The 17,187-nt window shown below is 40.4% G+C and overlaps 1 protein-coding gene across 1 annotated transcript in view; it reads left to right on the top strand.

The window, feature by feature from the left end:
• The first annotated feature begins 6,954 nt into the window (after positions 1 to 6,954).
• LOC119890691 (anoctamin-9-like) overlaps positions 6,955 to 17,187 on the top strand; it is a 32,016-nt gene continuing 21,783 nt past the window's right edge. Inside the window, exons 1-4 of the mRNA XM_038702062.1 lie at positions 6,955 to 7,214; positions 13,907 to 13,963; positions 16,040 to 16,162; positions 16,286 to 16,416. Coding sequence (XP_038557990.1) covers positions 7,104 to 7,214; positions 13,907 to 13,963; positions 16,040 to 16,162; positions 16,286 to 16,416 — 422 coding nt within the window. The 5' untranslated portion in view covers positions 6,955 to 7,103. The remainder of the gene's footprint in view (positions 7,215 to 13,906; positions 13,964 to 16,039; positions 16,163 to 16,285; positions 16,417 to 17,187) is intronic.

The raw sequence follows: 17,187 nt of genomic DNA, 5'->3' as shown, positions 1-17,187 counted from the left end.
AGTTTAGAGCTTTCTATTAAACATATTTAGCGAGCGGGCTTCCCTGATATCTACAGGTCGTGTGTCCCATAACTTTAGGACGTTATTAAAGTAGGCTGCATCCCTGATTTCCTTTCTGCTGTTTCTGGGAACCTCCAATAAACCAGCAGCAGATGATCACAGTGCTCCTGAAGGCAAGTAATGAACAAGGGAGTTGCAATGTACCTTACAATCAATTCTAAGTGTTAGAGGGAGCCAGTGCAGAGCAGCTGAGACTGAAATCTCCTCTTGGTCCTAGTTAACAGCCCGAGCTGCAGCGTTTTCAGTGAGCTGAAGTCTCAGTGTTAATTCAGCAGGCCAGCAAAAAGTACATAGTACAACAGTAGTCGAGTCTGCTTGAAATAAAGACATGGATCTTTTTTTTCCGGCATTGTTCTCAGGGTTGCGCTATAGCTGTTTTTAAAGTGAAGAAAATGATGGTTTTAATCACCTATGTAATGTGGGACTTGACTCTTAGATCTGAATCTAAGAAAACACCAATACCTGTAACTTTAGATGTAATCCAGGGAGTCCATTCCCCCAGATTATTAACAGCGTTTCTCTTTTTGCATTTATATCCACATTATGTGTTAAAAGTGGTGAAATCAAGGATGAAGATGAACGCTAGCAGGTGAACATTTTGTGTAAAGCTTTTAGACATCATAACAACAGTGTCATTACCAACATCTTAAAGGTACCCTGTGAGTTTTCTAGTAGAAGACCAAACGTTATGTTTACATTCAGTGTTACTCACCAAAACACAGTGTGTATATACTTGAGATCTAACAAATGTCTTTTCAAATCTGAATCCCTTTCTTTGTTTAGAAAACATTTGGAAATCATTTACCGGTCTTCTTCTTCTTCTTTTTTATGTCACATGTGCATCCTGGGACTGTACTACAAAGCATGTTCAACATACCCAGGATATATTTGGTTATCTGGGCTCACTAACCCTAACAATCGCAATCAGGCTAAGGGGTCACACAATGCTGGTAACTCTCCCAGGTTTTCTTAATCCAGCCATGAACGTGCTCCCATAAAATATGAAATCAAATTTGTGCCAATTTAGTCTAGCAAAACTTCTTCTAAAAAAAAAAAACTAACTGAAGCAGAACAAATTAATATCAAAAGTAAAACATGTAAACAAACTTGTTTATTTACTTTTCTGACAATAAGTCCTTTTGTTTACAGCTCCCTCTGCTGCTTTGTCACTGATCGAAGGTCAGCTTGTAGCAAGTGATGTTATAAACCTCTGCGCATCAATTAGAAGAGAGCAATATTAGTATCAAAGTCAGATAACAGTGGTGTTGGTGTTGGTGTTACTGTATTATCTGTCAAGACTGCAAATAATATTTAGTCACAAATCTTTAATGTTACAGAGAAATTCTGTTGCTTTTAACTCTTACTGTGACTTCAGATCAAGGACATCCAACCATTTCTCCCAGAAATGACCTTTATTTTCAACTCATTTCTAGCAAACAGGTTCAGAAGGAAACAAAGTGCCGACCAGATTGTATTTCCTAAGAACATAATGATGAAATTGTGTTGTTGGATGTATCTGTCAGGTCACAAAATGTCAGAAAAAATATTTTTTACTCAGAATACTAAATAAACTGTCATGGGAAGACACAATCAGTGGCCACTTGACTGCATTAGATTGTACAGATGTACCTAATAAAGTGGACACTGAGTGTACAGGTGCTGGTCACATTAGAATATCAAAAAGTTGATTTATTTCAGTAATTCCATTCAAAACTTGTATAATGTATACATTCATTCCACAAAGACTGATATATTTCAAGTGTTCATTCCTTTTAATTGTGATGATTATAACTGACAACTAATGAAAACCCCAAAATCAGGATCTCAGAAAATTAGAATATTGTGAAAAGGTTCAATATTGAAGACACCTGGTGCCACACTCTAATCAGCTAATTAACTCAAAACACCTGCAAAGGCCTTTAAATGGTCTCTCAGTCTAGTTCTGTAGGCTACACAATCATGGGGAAGACTGCTGACACCTTGCACAAGGAGGGCAAGACACAAAAGGTCATTGCTAAAGAGGCTGGCTGTTCACAGAGCTCTGTGTCCAAGCACATTAATAGAGAGGCGAAAAGTGTACAAGCAATAGGGATAACCGCACCCTGGAGAGGATTGTGAAACAAAACCCATTCAAAAATGTGGGGGAGATTCACAAAGAGTGGACTGCAGCTGGAGTCAGTGCTTCAAGAACCACCACGCACAGACGTATGCAAGACATGGGTTTCAGCTGTCGCATTCCTTGTGTCAAGCCACTCTTGAACAAGACACAGCGTCAGGAGCGTCTCGCCTGGGCTAAAGACAAAAAGGACTGGACTGCTGCTGAGTGGTCCAAAGTTATGTTCTCTGATGATGGAGAGGCACAGAATCCACGTTGCTTGAAGTCCAGTGTAAAGTTTCCACAGTCAGTGATGGTTTGGGGTGCCATGTCATCTGCTGGTGTTGGTCCACTGTGTTTTCTGAGGTCCAAGGTCAACGCAGCCGTCTACCAGGAAGTTTTAGAGCACTTCATGCTTCCTGCTGCTGACCAACTTTATGGAGATGCAGATTTCATTTTCCAACAGGACTTGGCACCTGCACACCGTGCCAAAGCTACCAGTACCTGGTTTAAGGACCATGGTATCCCTGTTCTTAATTGGCCAGCAAACTGGCCTGACCTTAACCCTATAGATAATCTATGGGGTATTGTGAAGAGGAAGATGCGATACGCCAGACCCAACAATGCAGAAGAGCTGAAGGCCACTATCAGAGCAACCTGGGCTCTCATAACACCTGCAGTGCCAGAGACTGATCGACTCCTTGCCTGAACATATCACATGTCGGTCAGTCTGTTAGTCAAAACAGTTCACATTTAAATAAAAATATCATGAACACCATCTGACATGTTACATCCTGTTCAAATATGAACTGCTCATGTTCAGGTTTAAGGCATATGGTTACATGTGGCCAAGGAGTGGGTTAGTAAATGACTTAATGACTTATTGCTGGAAGACAATCCAGCCTTGGTAGCCCTCTGACTGCATGTGAGAAACAGATATGTGAATTCCTTCTAACATACAAAATCAGCAAGTGTGCCCCTCATTTCCTCTGATCATAATGTGGACCATAAACACAAATATCCAAAGAACAAATATCCCAAGCCCAGAACTAACCCTTCAGCCAGCCAAAACATCCCATACTGGAACATTCAAACTGTTAACAAAACACAAATAACACAGAGAGAATGACAGGAAGAATACCTGTGAGAATAAGGGATGTCATGAGTGAAAGACTGAGAATAAAAAATAACATCAGGTGAGAGAATGGAAGAACGATTCAGACTTTCTAATCTGTAAGAGAGAGGAATGGAGACGGAGGGTGAGACTGAGAGGGAGAAAGAATCAGAGGACTGAGACGAGCTGGTGTTTGTTAAAAAATACTGTATGTGAGTCAAAGGAGTCCATGCGTCTCCTAAGCAGAGCGGCTATCTTTTACCTAGCGGTTGTCTTTTTGTTAGTGATCAGTTTTCTTTGATAAGACTTTTTCCCTTCCAGCTCTGGTGCCTCTGTCAGGATTCATTCCAATGAAGTGGCTTCAGACAGCAAGAAAATAACAGCACATTTCAGTGTTTGAGGAGTCTGAAAAATGAACTGATCAATTGTGTCATGTGATGAACATGCAAGTACTTACTTATCAGTACTTGTCTGATGCATCTGTAATGTTAGAAAAACAACAAACACAAAAATAAACGTATACAACCTATACATTTGAACAGCCCGAATGAAGCATATAAATTGTCCAATGAATCACTGGAAAAATACACGTATGTCCACACATTTACTTTGATATGTAGAAATTTAAATGAGCTCCTTGTGTTGTCTGATTAATAGCCAATCATCTATGAAATTATAGATGAAGAAAAGAACGGATCCAGCTTCATACGTGCAGTTCAGGTAATGTTTCTCTATACCTAACAACAACACGCAAAAAATACATGATACTGCTACTAAAGATATTTTGGTCGGTTGATTGAGTGCTGTGGTACAGGAATTCATCATGGTTCTGTTCAAAAATAGGGCGTAATCTAACACATTTTCTTCTCTAAGTTGACTGCAATCATTTACTGTTTTTATACAACATGCACATCACAGAGCTTTAACTGAACGTCACACTGTTCACTTCTTGCACTCTAACTCAGCAGCTCTCTAACTTAACAGCTGGTGCTTTTATAAAGAGGATGATGAGGTCACTGAGTGAAAGTGTCTCATTTTTGATCAGATGTTTGTTTTCATTGCTACAGACACATTACAAAATAATAAGTGGATTGTGTCCTGCTTCTTCCTCATAACTCAAACAATGTTTGAGGTGTGTTCAGAGACCTGTTCCAAGAAGCAGCTTTGCTAAGTAAAACGTGGAGCTCTCCTATCTGCAACGTGGACTGACGTGAACACACCTGATCACTGAGTCAATCTGCTTCATGGAACAGGCCCAGGCCTCAGAGAGTGTATGTAATAAGATGTTTTCAAGGTGACTCACTTGTTTGATGTTGTCAGACAAACAACATTTAGAAAATACAGACACGCAGTACAATAATTGTACTGTGTACTGGTGAAGCTGAGAGCTTCAACTTTAGGATTAATTACCTCTGTGGATTTATTTTCTTTGAAATACAAAGAACATACATTCAATTCAGTTCCATTCAATTTTATCTATATAGCGCCAAATCACAACAACAGTTATCTCAGAGCGCTTTTCATAAAAGAGCAGGTCAAGACCGTACTCTGTGATGATATTTTCAGAAACCCAACAATCCAAGGAAGGCAACTGGACTGGCTGAAGACAGATGTTCAAAGACGTTTTGCCTCTCTTCTGGTAAGGAATCCCAGCTATTTAACCTCTGTGGAGTTGTCGTCAAGATGATTCATACTGCTTGGTTCGCTGGCTGTTGTGACGAATGTGGTGAGTTTACTATCTGACAAGTTCTTCACCCATCTGTTGTCTGGGCCGATTTGTAAACTGCGGGACCTCTGTCTGAACACCGCATATTTCCAGTACAAAGGAGGATTCTATAGACAGAAACATGGGTCAATATTACAAAAGACATTGACTACGTGGACAGTAACATCCAGTTCACACGAGAGGATGTCAACAATAACAGTTTGGCCTTCCTGACTAGTAGTTATCAGAACCTTGCACCACTGAGCTGTGAACAGTTTGTGGGTATCCAAACTGGAACTTTGTGAAAACTGCCACAAGATATAGAAGGAATACTAATACTATACTACAAGTCATAAGGAAAGAAGCGAGAACTCAACAGCATTGTGATTCCAAACGTGTCTGGAGTATCACTCAGGAGGATTTTCAACAAACACCACATCCCTGTGTTTTTTAAACCCAAGAATATGCTAAGATATATACTGGTCCACCTGGAAGACCGCACATCCAATCACAAGAAAATCAATCTGTGACTTTGTCATTGTGAGCTTTGCTGGTAAAACCAAATCCTATAACTACGTTGGAAGGTTGAGGGTGCAGACATCAGCGTAAAGTTCCTAAGGCAAAGTTGTAAGAAGTCTGTGGATGGAAAACCCATCTTTACATTTAAAGAGAATGATGAAGGAGTCATCCCTAGAGGTGATGTGCTCAGGAGATTACCCACACCCCTAAAACTTGGTGGTACAGCCAGAAGGGAGCAGAAGTTTATATTCCCCTGCAGCATTGACAAGTGGGATGTTAAGTAGAAGGCCAGATCCAGTACACCTAGACCTACATACTCACAGGGGATAATTTGGAGAAGTGAGGAGATGGGCATGCCTCATCAGTGTTTGACTTAGGCCTACCTACCTATGTTATTAAAGAGAAGTTTTATTAAATATTTAAGTGGCCTAAGTCCCAATAGGATGTTTAGAAATTAGCCTTGTCACATTATTCTTATATGTTACATAACTGACAGACAGCGTTCTATGTATTCCAACAGGCATCTAATTGCCAAAGCCTTTTTGTCTGAAATGATTCACAAATATCATATATTGTGTATTTAAGTTTTTTGTGTTTTCCCAAAAACTAAATATGATGTGTTGAGAAAAAATCTGCTTGACACTGTTCTTGATCATAAAAGTTTATTACATCAAGGAGTTCAGCATCAATTACAAGCTCTGCAGCAGCTTGGAGAGAGACCCAGCCCGATGACCACTCTGTCTCTCTGTACATCAAACATAGCTTATATAGGATATGTGCAGGCATCTGTTAGACACCATAGAAGGGTCTGAGTCTCCACATAACCACTAATCACTGCTCACCCCTTAAAAGGTCACTAATCCTCTATCCAGCTGCTACAGTGCTACTTTAAACTGTTATGCGTCAAATGCACATATATTATACACCACAACCTTAAATGAGTAATTTCGTAATTTCATATCGCATTACAGTTCATAACATTAAAATGTTCTGTTTTACTTCAGAAATCACTGGCACAATTTACCCCAACGTATTCCCCCACCAAACTTACCCCGCACCAGGGGCAAGTTGTGCCACCAGACCACTTTTTTCCCAAAAGCTATATTTCTGAAACAATTTGTTTCAGATCCAAAGTTATTGCTCTCAGGGATGCACCACATCCTGAAATATATGTACATCCTGAAGTTGAAGGCATTACTGTCATGGCCTCACTTTAAAGTCACTTTGAGCAAAAACTGGCACAACTCACTCCACTTCCCCCTACATTTAGATTGAAAATATTTTCCAAAGTATTTCCTCCCTGCATACTGAGCTTGAAGACATTCAGTAGTGGTTACATTAAAAATTACTTGAAGTACGTAAAAATGGCCATAATTCCCATTTTTCCGGCGGATCTTGAACGCACCATTAGGTGGTCCGTCTTGGCGAAAGTGACGTGGGCGGCTTCAGGTGAAGCAGCGCACCTTTATCTTTACCCGCGCGCACACAAACACGGTGCAATTACCTGTAAACACGCGGAAGTGAAGCGAGGAGCAGAGTTATTTATGAGAGAAATGCTCGGTGTTTATTTATGATTGGTTTATTTTAATGATGGAGTGAAGTTAAGGTGAATGAGGCCGGGGGGACAGAGCTGTAGGAAGACTCATGCAATTCCCTGTTGGATGTTCTTTTCTGACCACTGGCAACTGACAACTTCCAACATGTCCTACAGGACTGTCGAGGTAAACACACTGTACTGACCGTGTATCTGCTCCTGTGAGCCTTAGCTAACTGCTAACTGTAGTAAACTGTGGGGAAATCAGTGTGTCAGAGCTGCTCTCTGGGAAAAACCATAGTAATGCCAGCTTTCTGGTAATAGAATCCATTATAATGTAGCTTAAGTACTTTTACCCAAGTACAGTCTCGAGTACTTTAGTATTTAATGCTAGCTATAGCCAACTTTATACTTCTACTGTACTACATAATGTACGTTATTGAACAGAGTTGCTTAGTGTGCTGGTTGCTGTTTCATGTGATGGTAAGTTCCGATGCATTTAACTGTCCCAACACAATAAAAAGAATGAAAAATGCCTCAACCAGCTACAACACTGAAATATTAGATTAGGATGTATTTCTCTGTGAAAAATAATATTATGTCTCCCCAAAAGACAGAAAGCAGCCAAACAATAAAAAGTCACTTTGGTTGAAGACTTAAAGAGAAAAAGTACAAGTACAAGTAAGCAGATTAACTAATGGTTATTTTCATGTTCAGTTAACCAGCTGATTGTTTCCCCAGATAACTGACTCATTGTTTTGGTCTATAAAATGTCAGAAAAGTGCTGATCACAATTTTAAATGTCTTGTTTTTTCCTGGTCCAAATATTGTAATATTCAGTTTAATATCATAGAAAAAACAGTGGAAACATTAACATTTCACAAGATAAACCAGAAAATGTTTAAAATAGTCTAAAAATGATCAGAATAGTTGATTGATTTTCCTGTTGATCAGGTTACTAATTGTTTCAGCTCTAAAGCAGATACTGAGTGTCTGAGTACTGAAGGGGAAACCAAGGGGGAGACTGAAGTGAAGTGGAATGTGTCTGTGTGTGTGAAACCTGTTCATCCCTGAGAGCAGTTGGGGTCACACCCATGCTGAGCGTTCACTGGCATGTATCTGGATCCAGTAGATCTAAAAACTAAGTGTATCTATCCACTTATCTGCAATGTGGATGGTATGAAGGCGGTAAAAAGTGTAAGCAAGGTTGAACAGAACAAAGCAGAGGGAGCAAGTGGTAGAAAACAGACCTGAATGTGAGCGTGTCGGGCAGGTCTGGACCTGCAGGCTGCTGAATTTCTGTTAGAGAGGCAGACACATATTCTAACTGCTGGCAAAGATTATACGTATATATGCCCGGGGAAAAAAAAATATTTAGATGAATCAAAACAATTCGAATTCAATCTGAACAACCAGAAGGATTGGACTTGTCACACAGCGATCAGTAACTGTAATTCAGTTTTTTCAGATGTACAGTTCCCTCAGTCAGCTGTTTATTGGGAACACCTGCAGTAGCTCAAGCTAAGTCAGTGATAAGTCCTCTTTCATGAAGAGTCAACTGTTTAGGGATGCACCGAATGTTTGAACACCGAAAGTAATCGGCCAAAAATAACACTGAACAAAATTATAAACTCAACACTTTTGTTTTTGCCCCCATTCATCATGAGCTGAACTCAAAGATCTAAGATTTTCTCTGTGCACACAAAAGGCCTGTTTCTCTCAAATATTGTTCACAAATCTGTCAAAATCTTAGTTAGTGAGAGTTGCCGAGATAATCCATCCACCTCACAGGTGTGGCATATCAAGATGCTGATCAGACAGCATGGGGATTGCACAGGTGTGCCTTAAGGCTCCTGCAGACTACACGACTTTCAGCATCGGCCGATCTACGTGCTGTTCACACTACACAACTTTTAGCCCGATTTGCCACTCAGTGACAGTCAAGCTGTGCTCGGGGGTAAATCAGCGGTTGATCGGTGGTAACCAGTCGTTATGTGTGAACTACACAAGGACGCATCAAAACGGCTCCCTGACACATGCCGACGCCTGCCAGATATCTAGCGTGCCAAATATCTGGAGGAGTCTGCCGACTCGACATCCACATCCTGCCAATGAGAGCAGGCAGCTACTTTTTCACTGCAAAACACTTTTTACTCTCCTCCAGCTCTCTGCGTGCGCTGATCCATTCTTTCACCCAAATTCTTTGTCTTAATCATTGCTATCTTTATAACAACAAATAACAGCTGTTTCATGTGGAGGTTAGCTCATTTTCCGTTTCACATTTCACGTGTGTTTTCTTGACAAAACATGGTTTGGAGACCAGCGTGGGGTGACAGAGTCGTTGTCAGCTCGTGTAGTGTGTGACCCCCTGTCACCGATCAGTCACGTAGTGTGAACGCCACAACGACTTCAAGACTCCCCTCAGGCCACATCCACACTTCTCCGTTTTAGTTTACAAACGGAGAATTAAAACAAATACGATCTCCGTCCACACCAGTGTTTCTGCTGCGTTTTGGAGTTGATCTCCATCTACATTAAAACGACTGAGAACGCACAGCTAGGACCCGTTCAGGTGCACTGGGCATGCGTGTGCCGCGTGTAAACATGAAGCAGATGGTGTATTCCGTAGTTACAGAACATTTGGCGAAAGAATAAATAAATACAGATGAAGCATCAGACCAGTTTTTTTGTTTTTTTTGTTGCATGGATCAATAACGAGCGGTGACTGTTAACACGGGACTGTGGCGGCAGAAAACAAACTGGGAGTTGTTGCAAAGTAAACGGCGACATGCACAGTACAAGTGTAGGCAGATGTGTTATTTGCACAGTACAGAATGTTTTAATAAAAATATGATGTCAAAAACCCGGTCAGTAGCATTGTGTTTCTGCTTTGCAAGACCCAATCAGAGAGCCATGCGTGAGCATCTGCGTCATCGTTTCTAAAGTCCTCCGTTTTGGCCCGTCTTCACTTAAACGTCCTCCGGAGTTTTGAAACGCAAAATGGGGTCGGCAGCGTTTCCAAACTTCTCTGTTTTAGGTTGTAATTTTCATCGTTTGTAGTCTGGACGGGAGGTGCAAACGTAGCAAAAGGTCTCCGTTTTAATTCGAAAATGCAGTAGTGTGGATCAGGCTGGCCACAATAAAAGGCCACTTGAAGATAATGCAGTTCCATCACACAGCGCAATACAATAAATAAATTTTACCAAGCAATGAGGTTGACGTGTCGGCAGTGTGGAAGCATTTTAAGGTGTCTGAGAAGGACACAAAAATGGCCATTTGCAGACACTGTCCTGCTGAACTGTCTCCGAGCACATCCACTCCATCTGTGGCTGACTTCTTAGAAAAGGCAACAAACGGTCTGACCCGCTTTGAGTGTTTCTCTCACTCGTTTGTGACAAGGCAAGTAACACACACCTAAATTTGGTGTGCACACATATTCAAGCCTTTATGGTAAATTCAGTGAAGGTTAGTGACTTTATCCTGTCAGTTTGTCTCTCTATAAAGACAAGTGCTGCAGTATGAGAGTCCTACCTGAAGAGAGGCTATGAAGTCTTCATGTTACGCAATACCAGAACCACATACAACATTATTTATCAAACTGGGTCGGACTTGATGAATTTAGCGTGAGGATACACATGTGACAACGTTTGGTTTTCAAAATAAGGTGTCTATACAGTATGGAAATAAGATTAATTGGATTATATTCACAAAATGTATAAAACATATTACCATTAAAAGTAAATGGACACGTGTAATTCACTTTACCGGACCCTCTGGGGCCCACCCACCAAAGTCTCTCCAAATGCTGTGGGAAACACAGAGTAAAAAGCACATTTTACTGTTTAATTTATGCAATGGCAAAAAAAGGCAAAATAAATGGAAAAAATGTGAAAAAACGTTGCCTGTCATTCGGGAAAGTTTTTTATTATATTCGGCTTTGGCCAAGAATTTTCATATTGGCGCTTCCCTACTAATTCAAACTGTTGTAGAGATGAGTTGATCCACCTGTACAGTCATTCTGGAGGTTGAACTTTGTACTGCACTGTATTGTGTTAGGTCTATTTAGCCTTCCCCCACTGATATAAACCGAGGGTCAGATATGTGAATACTTAACAGACACATTGTCAGTGCATGCTGCCTGTCTTTGCACTGAACACTGACTGGGCTTATTGGTAGAAACAACAGTATGTTTATGAAGTTAAACAGAAGCTAAACTAACAGAAATTGCTGATCATCATGTTTTTCACAGTTTGAGATGTGACTGGCACTATTTTGTTTTTTTTTCATCAGTTTGGAGTTGTTGCAATGTAATCAAACCAAACGGCTGATTATGGGTATGGACAAAAGGAAAAAACCCACAATCTTTATACTCCAGATTCTCATCACCGGTCCTAATGCAGGCCAAGCACAACAAGACCTCCATAAACAAAACCGACATAAAAACCCTTCATCTTCACATGATATCCCGGGATGGTTGCTGCCTCTAGAGGATAGAGGTGATCATTTTGGCAAGATGTGTTGTGATTAGTATGATTGTTGTGAACGTATAAATACTGCGGTGACACTAGTGCGTAATGCTGCATGAGTGATGTTCTGGCACTGCAGAGGACAACGGAAGGATTAGGAGGGAACAAGTGTTCAGGGACCACGAAGATTTCCTGGCCATGATGATGACTGGTTAATATGTCGATTTAGATTCCCTAGAGCAGTGGTTCTCAAAGTGGTAGCCTGGGGACCCCCAGGGATCCTTCAGGGGTTTCAAGGTTTCAATCAGCAAAAAAGTCAAATCATTTATTTTCACTATATTCCCATCCATAAGTAACACAATGACTGATTATCAATCTTACTATTTGGGTCACTTGTAGGGATGGGGATCAATTCCCGGTTCTAAAAGGACCCGGTTCCAAACTTTTTCAAACCCCGAAAATCAATAAGGTCCGAGCTTTTCAATACTGCTATCGAGACTAGCTAGTCCTATAATGTAACATTATGTCTTGAGAGTCAAATCTGATTCAACTTGAAACGCAATGAATAAGAAAACTAATGTTTATTTATTGATGGCACTGAAACCCGGTATTAAACGGGCCCGTGACTTTTTATCATCAGGCTGGAGCCTCTGCAGCTCTCTGTTCACTCTTGCATACACACACACACAGCGGCCAGCAGAGAGATGCCGCGGTGGAGACGGGGAAGTTCAGTTGGCTCCACACTACTCACTACACACCTGTCTGTAAGGTAAACATGTAGAAAGGGTTCATTTAGTCATCTTTGTCCTCAGTCTGTCATCCTCTATGTTTTATACAAGCACAGCTAACTTTAGCTTGGCATTAGCCAAATGTTGCAAACACACTAAATAGAAAGCTGTCTGTCTGGAGCACAGACTGGTCTGTAGTCTTAAAACTGGCACATTGTTAAAAACTCAGCTGCTGGCTGAGACAAACCAGCCGCTCCTCCTTCAAGGACATTAAGTGGTAATCAAAGTATTCAATTCTAATCCTATAATTCATTTAAAAACAACCAGGCAGATAATATGCACACTTCAATATTTGTTTATTTATTGCTAGTGATATGTCATCTCAAAATATAACAATGATATCTCACACTGAATATTTTCCTCATACCGTGCAGGCCTAACTCATGCCCTTTGGGTCTCGTCTTACCAAATAACCGTCACCAAGTAATAGTAAAGTATCGCTAGTGGTATTGATAAAGAATCGGATTATTAAGCAGTCTTAATAATGGTATCAATATCAATAAAAATTAACCATCCCCAGCAATAAAACAATAATGATTATTATTGCAATATAATTTTCCTCAATATAATAAATGTTCAATATATCGTCAATAAATATTTGCATTAATTCATTTGAATCACAAACAAATTAGCACCTAATTTTTCTATTAAAATATTTATTTTGTTGAAAAAAAAGAAAAATAAATTAACTAATCATATTTGTTGAGAAAGATAATAGTTTCTAATGTTCTGACTCAGATTTGTGAAGTGATCCACTGTTTGGCATCAAGTGTTTGTCACATTCTGACCATAAAGAAAAGTTTAACCAGAATTAACCATCTGGTTTCTTCAGTTTTCACTCAGGAGCAAAAATCTTGAAGGAAATAATGATTTGACATTTATTGTGATAATTATCGATATCGAATGATATGAAATGGCTTTATCGTGATAACATTTTTGGCCATATCGCCCAGCCCTAAGTATGACACACTTTCTGTAATAAAACATCTGAAAGCTGCTTTTGGATCTGTGGACTGTGAAGGGAAAGTTACTTGCAGGTGTGTGTCACATGGTTATATAAATCTGACTTTAGTTTTTGTGCATATGTACACTGTTAGCAATGAACCTACGCACTGGTTTATATGTGCATGCAGCAGTATTTACCTAAGGTTTGTTAACATTAACCACCATATGGTAACCGGTCATTCCAGACCAGGTGAGACTGCAGCACAAAAACTCCTGAGTGAACTGAACTGACCAACCGTGCGTTTTATTTATCATGAATTCAACATCTTGTTTGTAAAATAGGTAGAATGTGTCCTGTCCAGGGTGTACCCCGCCTTTCGCCCGATGTAAGCTGGGATTGGCTCCAGCCCCCCCGCGACCCTGTACGCAGGATAAGCGGTTGACGATGGACGGATGGTAGAATGTGTCCTGTACACAGGAGCAAAATGAGTCTGCACTGAAATACAGATAGTTTCTTGTTTGACTGGTCATAAATGTATTACAGGTATCTGTAATATGACAGTATGAAGTCAGTATGATAAAACCACATGCCTGGAGTGTAATGTTTGTATAGTTGTAACGCTTACCTTATCTGCCGTGTGTGTGTGTGTGTGTGTGTGTGTGTGTGTGTTGTGTTAAAGGAAAGCATTGAGCTGTGGGACAGACAGGACGGTAGTGAACCTTTACTTCCTCCTTCGGTAAGAATCCACGTCTCTCCTCCTCTCATCTGAACTTTTCATGCACTGATAAGATAAGTGTACAACTCATCCACAACATGCAAATGGAGAATCGCATATGAACGGATTATTTGCTCTGTGTCGAACAGACAGACCTGTGTGCCATCAGACCTTAAAACGAGGGCAGGTTTTATCTTAAAGCTCCTTCTGTCTCCATTCAGGATAAAACAGTGATCCTGTTCATGTCGATTGTCTCATTTGCATGTTGTATCATGTTGATTTAACAAAACACAAATGTGTAACTCAGTCTTTCGTGTTCAACACCAACTGTCCTTTAATGGCTCTGTCGGGTGTGCTCATAGACCAGTGGCTGGCAATAGGCGGCCCGCAGCCAGATTGCTTTGATAGCAGGAAAAAAAACAACAAAAAACATTGATAGCGGCTGGTGCTGAAATAGATCTCAGTATGACAGCAACAGTAATCACAAAATCACTTCCTCTTTAGTGATTGTGCCTCCAAAATAAAAGCATGAAAATGTTTTTTGCGGGAATGCTTTGTCGAGTTTATTGAGAGCTTTTACTTTGAAGAGTTCTGAAGGACATTCAAAAGAGTGCTTGACACTCCTCTGAAAAGCCGTCAGTAAATGTGTGATTGAATTTTCTCAGGGAAATAAAAATAATACGTCCATAGGTTTATGAATGCGGATCAAACACTGGGACATGCAGACACACACACACACTGCAGCACATGCTTTATTCAAACTAATTAAGTGTCCTTAATTAGTTTGTTTATCAAGGGACAAAAAAAAAATATCCGCAGTTATTTGGAATAGATCTTACAACGTCGAGTCCCGCACAGTACCGACTGAGCTAAACGTGCACACGAGTATACAAGGATTAGAAATAATTTGACTTTGTTGTGGCCCACGATGCTTAAAAAAATTTTTGACCCAATGTCAGACTTATTTGGCGACCCCTGTCATAGACCGTAAAAAAAGAAGTGGACATAGCCACCATGACATCACCCACTGGTTTGTGGAATACCGTTTTGAAGCCTCGAGTTTGGAATTTTGGCCGTCATCATCTCAGTATTTTATTTTTATTGCGCACATGGAAACATTTAAAATAACTGACAATATTTAGCCTAGGCTATTTGTTTATTAATTAAGTTTAGTTATCCTTAAAATAACAGTTAAAAACGTGGGCATTTTATTTTGAAGGCGAGCGCTCTCTGTTTCCGGTTTTTACATTGCACGTCTTCATTCAGTGCCACAATAACATAGCATTGGCCCTGGAAAAATGAACTCACTTGGGTCAACATACATTTGCATTAGCGCAAGTAGGACAATGAAATTAGGTAATACACCCTAAACTGGCATTTTTCATCATACAATGTGAACAGCTGCAGATGAATTATACTTCACGCACGGACCCAGCAGCCTCTCTAATCATGAAAGGAAACCGTTGAAGTAAACACTCCTACAGCAATAAAACACAAAATAAAGAAAACACTGTAGGGTAGAGATGTGACCCACGACCGGTTCATCAGAGTTTCTAATAACGCAGCACAGTGAGGATCCAGACGTTTCATAGAGGAGACGGCGTCTGTCAGTCTGTTGACAGACTCCAGTCTGCTTCACTGATAAACCACAGAGCTGCAAAGGAACATCAGAGATGGTTTTTATATCACGTCCACACTTCTGTCCACGTCCCCCCTTCTGCTGTGAGTCTGACATTCAATCAGCCAATTGATGGTTTTAATAATGCGCCATTCATCAGCCATTATAACAGCAATGCGCCAATGTACAAGGCCACCTGGCTTTTAAAGGGAATGGGAGATGACACTCTGATTGGTGTATTGCATGTTATGCCCAAAACACACCCATGACTAATTACACACAGACTAAGTACAACCCTTTTAAGCCATGCGCCCGGCTTACATTTTTTCCGCCGTTAAATGAGCAGAATTGGAGTCGGACACGCCCCAAACGTGCTTCACACTGTGCACTTAGATTATTAAAATAAGGCACCTAATACTCTATTGAGATGCTTAACAATAAAAATATGTTAATACTTCTTGGGGGTTGTCTTTGAACAGGCCACCCGCAGGACATTTGACTACATACTGGTGGCCAACAAGGTGGACAATAACAAAGACCACAGGGCTCAGAGACGGAGAGCCTTCATCCAGCAGCTGGAAAAGAAAAATATCACCGTCACTGTGAGTGGCCACACCCTGATCTGCTACATGATGTGATGTAGTGGGGATGATTGTATGAATCAAGGAAAGAGTGTCATTACGTGTGTGTGTGTGTGTGTGTGCGTGCGTGTGTGTGTATGTTAGAGGATCGTCCATGATGACAAAGTGTTTTTTGGCCTCCGTGCTCCGTATGAGATGTTTGAAGACTACAAGTACCTGCTCAAGGTCTCTGATTCCTGCCACTGGTGCGGAGATGCTGTCACCCAGGCTACCAGGTAACACGCATACACACACTGTAGTCACAAACATTATTCTGACTGGTAGGGCTGAACGATTTTGAAACATAATTTAATTATATATGTTTTTTACCAATATTGCGATTTAATATAGTTTATTTTTTACGCTCTCTATGTTCTGTATTAATTAAAAAAACAAGCAGCAAATCAGTGTATATTATGATCAACATAATATTAAGTAGTTTGAACATAAACTGTTCTTTCCTGTAGGCCAGGCCTGTTTTTAATGATGAAATTAGGTGATGCATGAATTGCATGAATTATCTTCCGCGATGAGCTGCTTATATAATGCTTTAGTAATTTCCACGTGCCATTTTGAAGTGATGTTACGTTCATATGGAGTTGTGCTTTCAAACATTTCGGTCAGTAATCCCTGTAGGCCTGTATTTTTGGCTGACTTGACTCACTGGTGATCGGCTTTTTAGCCATGCAACCATCACAAGGGGCTTTGTGGTGATACAGGTTACAAGTGTTGCCCTGTGAGGTAACAATAGTTACGATAGCAAGGCAGGTTTTGCGCAGCACCTGACTGCGCTGCATCTTCTGTTTCAAAGCCACACAACTGACGTATTTTTCCTATTTGACACTAAAGTTTCAGCAGAGTCAGTTTCTGTCGAGCTTGAGGCCGTTGTACAACAAGTTGATGCTTCCTCTGTAGAGTACTCTTGAGTGTCATGCACCCCTGAAGATCACGGATTTTAGTTTTTTGAGTGTTTGTACAGATTAAACAATCAAAATCTTCAATCGGTC

The sequence above is a fragment of the Micropterus salmoides genome, unplaced genomic scaffold, assembly GCF_014851395.1.
Source record: "Micropterus salmoides isolate LMB-PRFRI ecotype aquatic unplaced genomic scaffold, ASM1485139v1 Ms_hic_scaffold_6, whole genome shotgun sequence".
Taxonomy (NCBI): Eukaryota; Metazoa; Chordata; class Actinopteri; order Centrarchiformes; family Centrarchidae; genus Micropterus; species Micropterus salmoides.
This window is presented reverse-complemented; position numbering and strand designations above follow the sequence as displayed.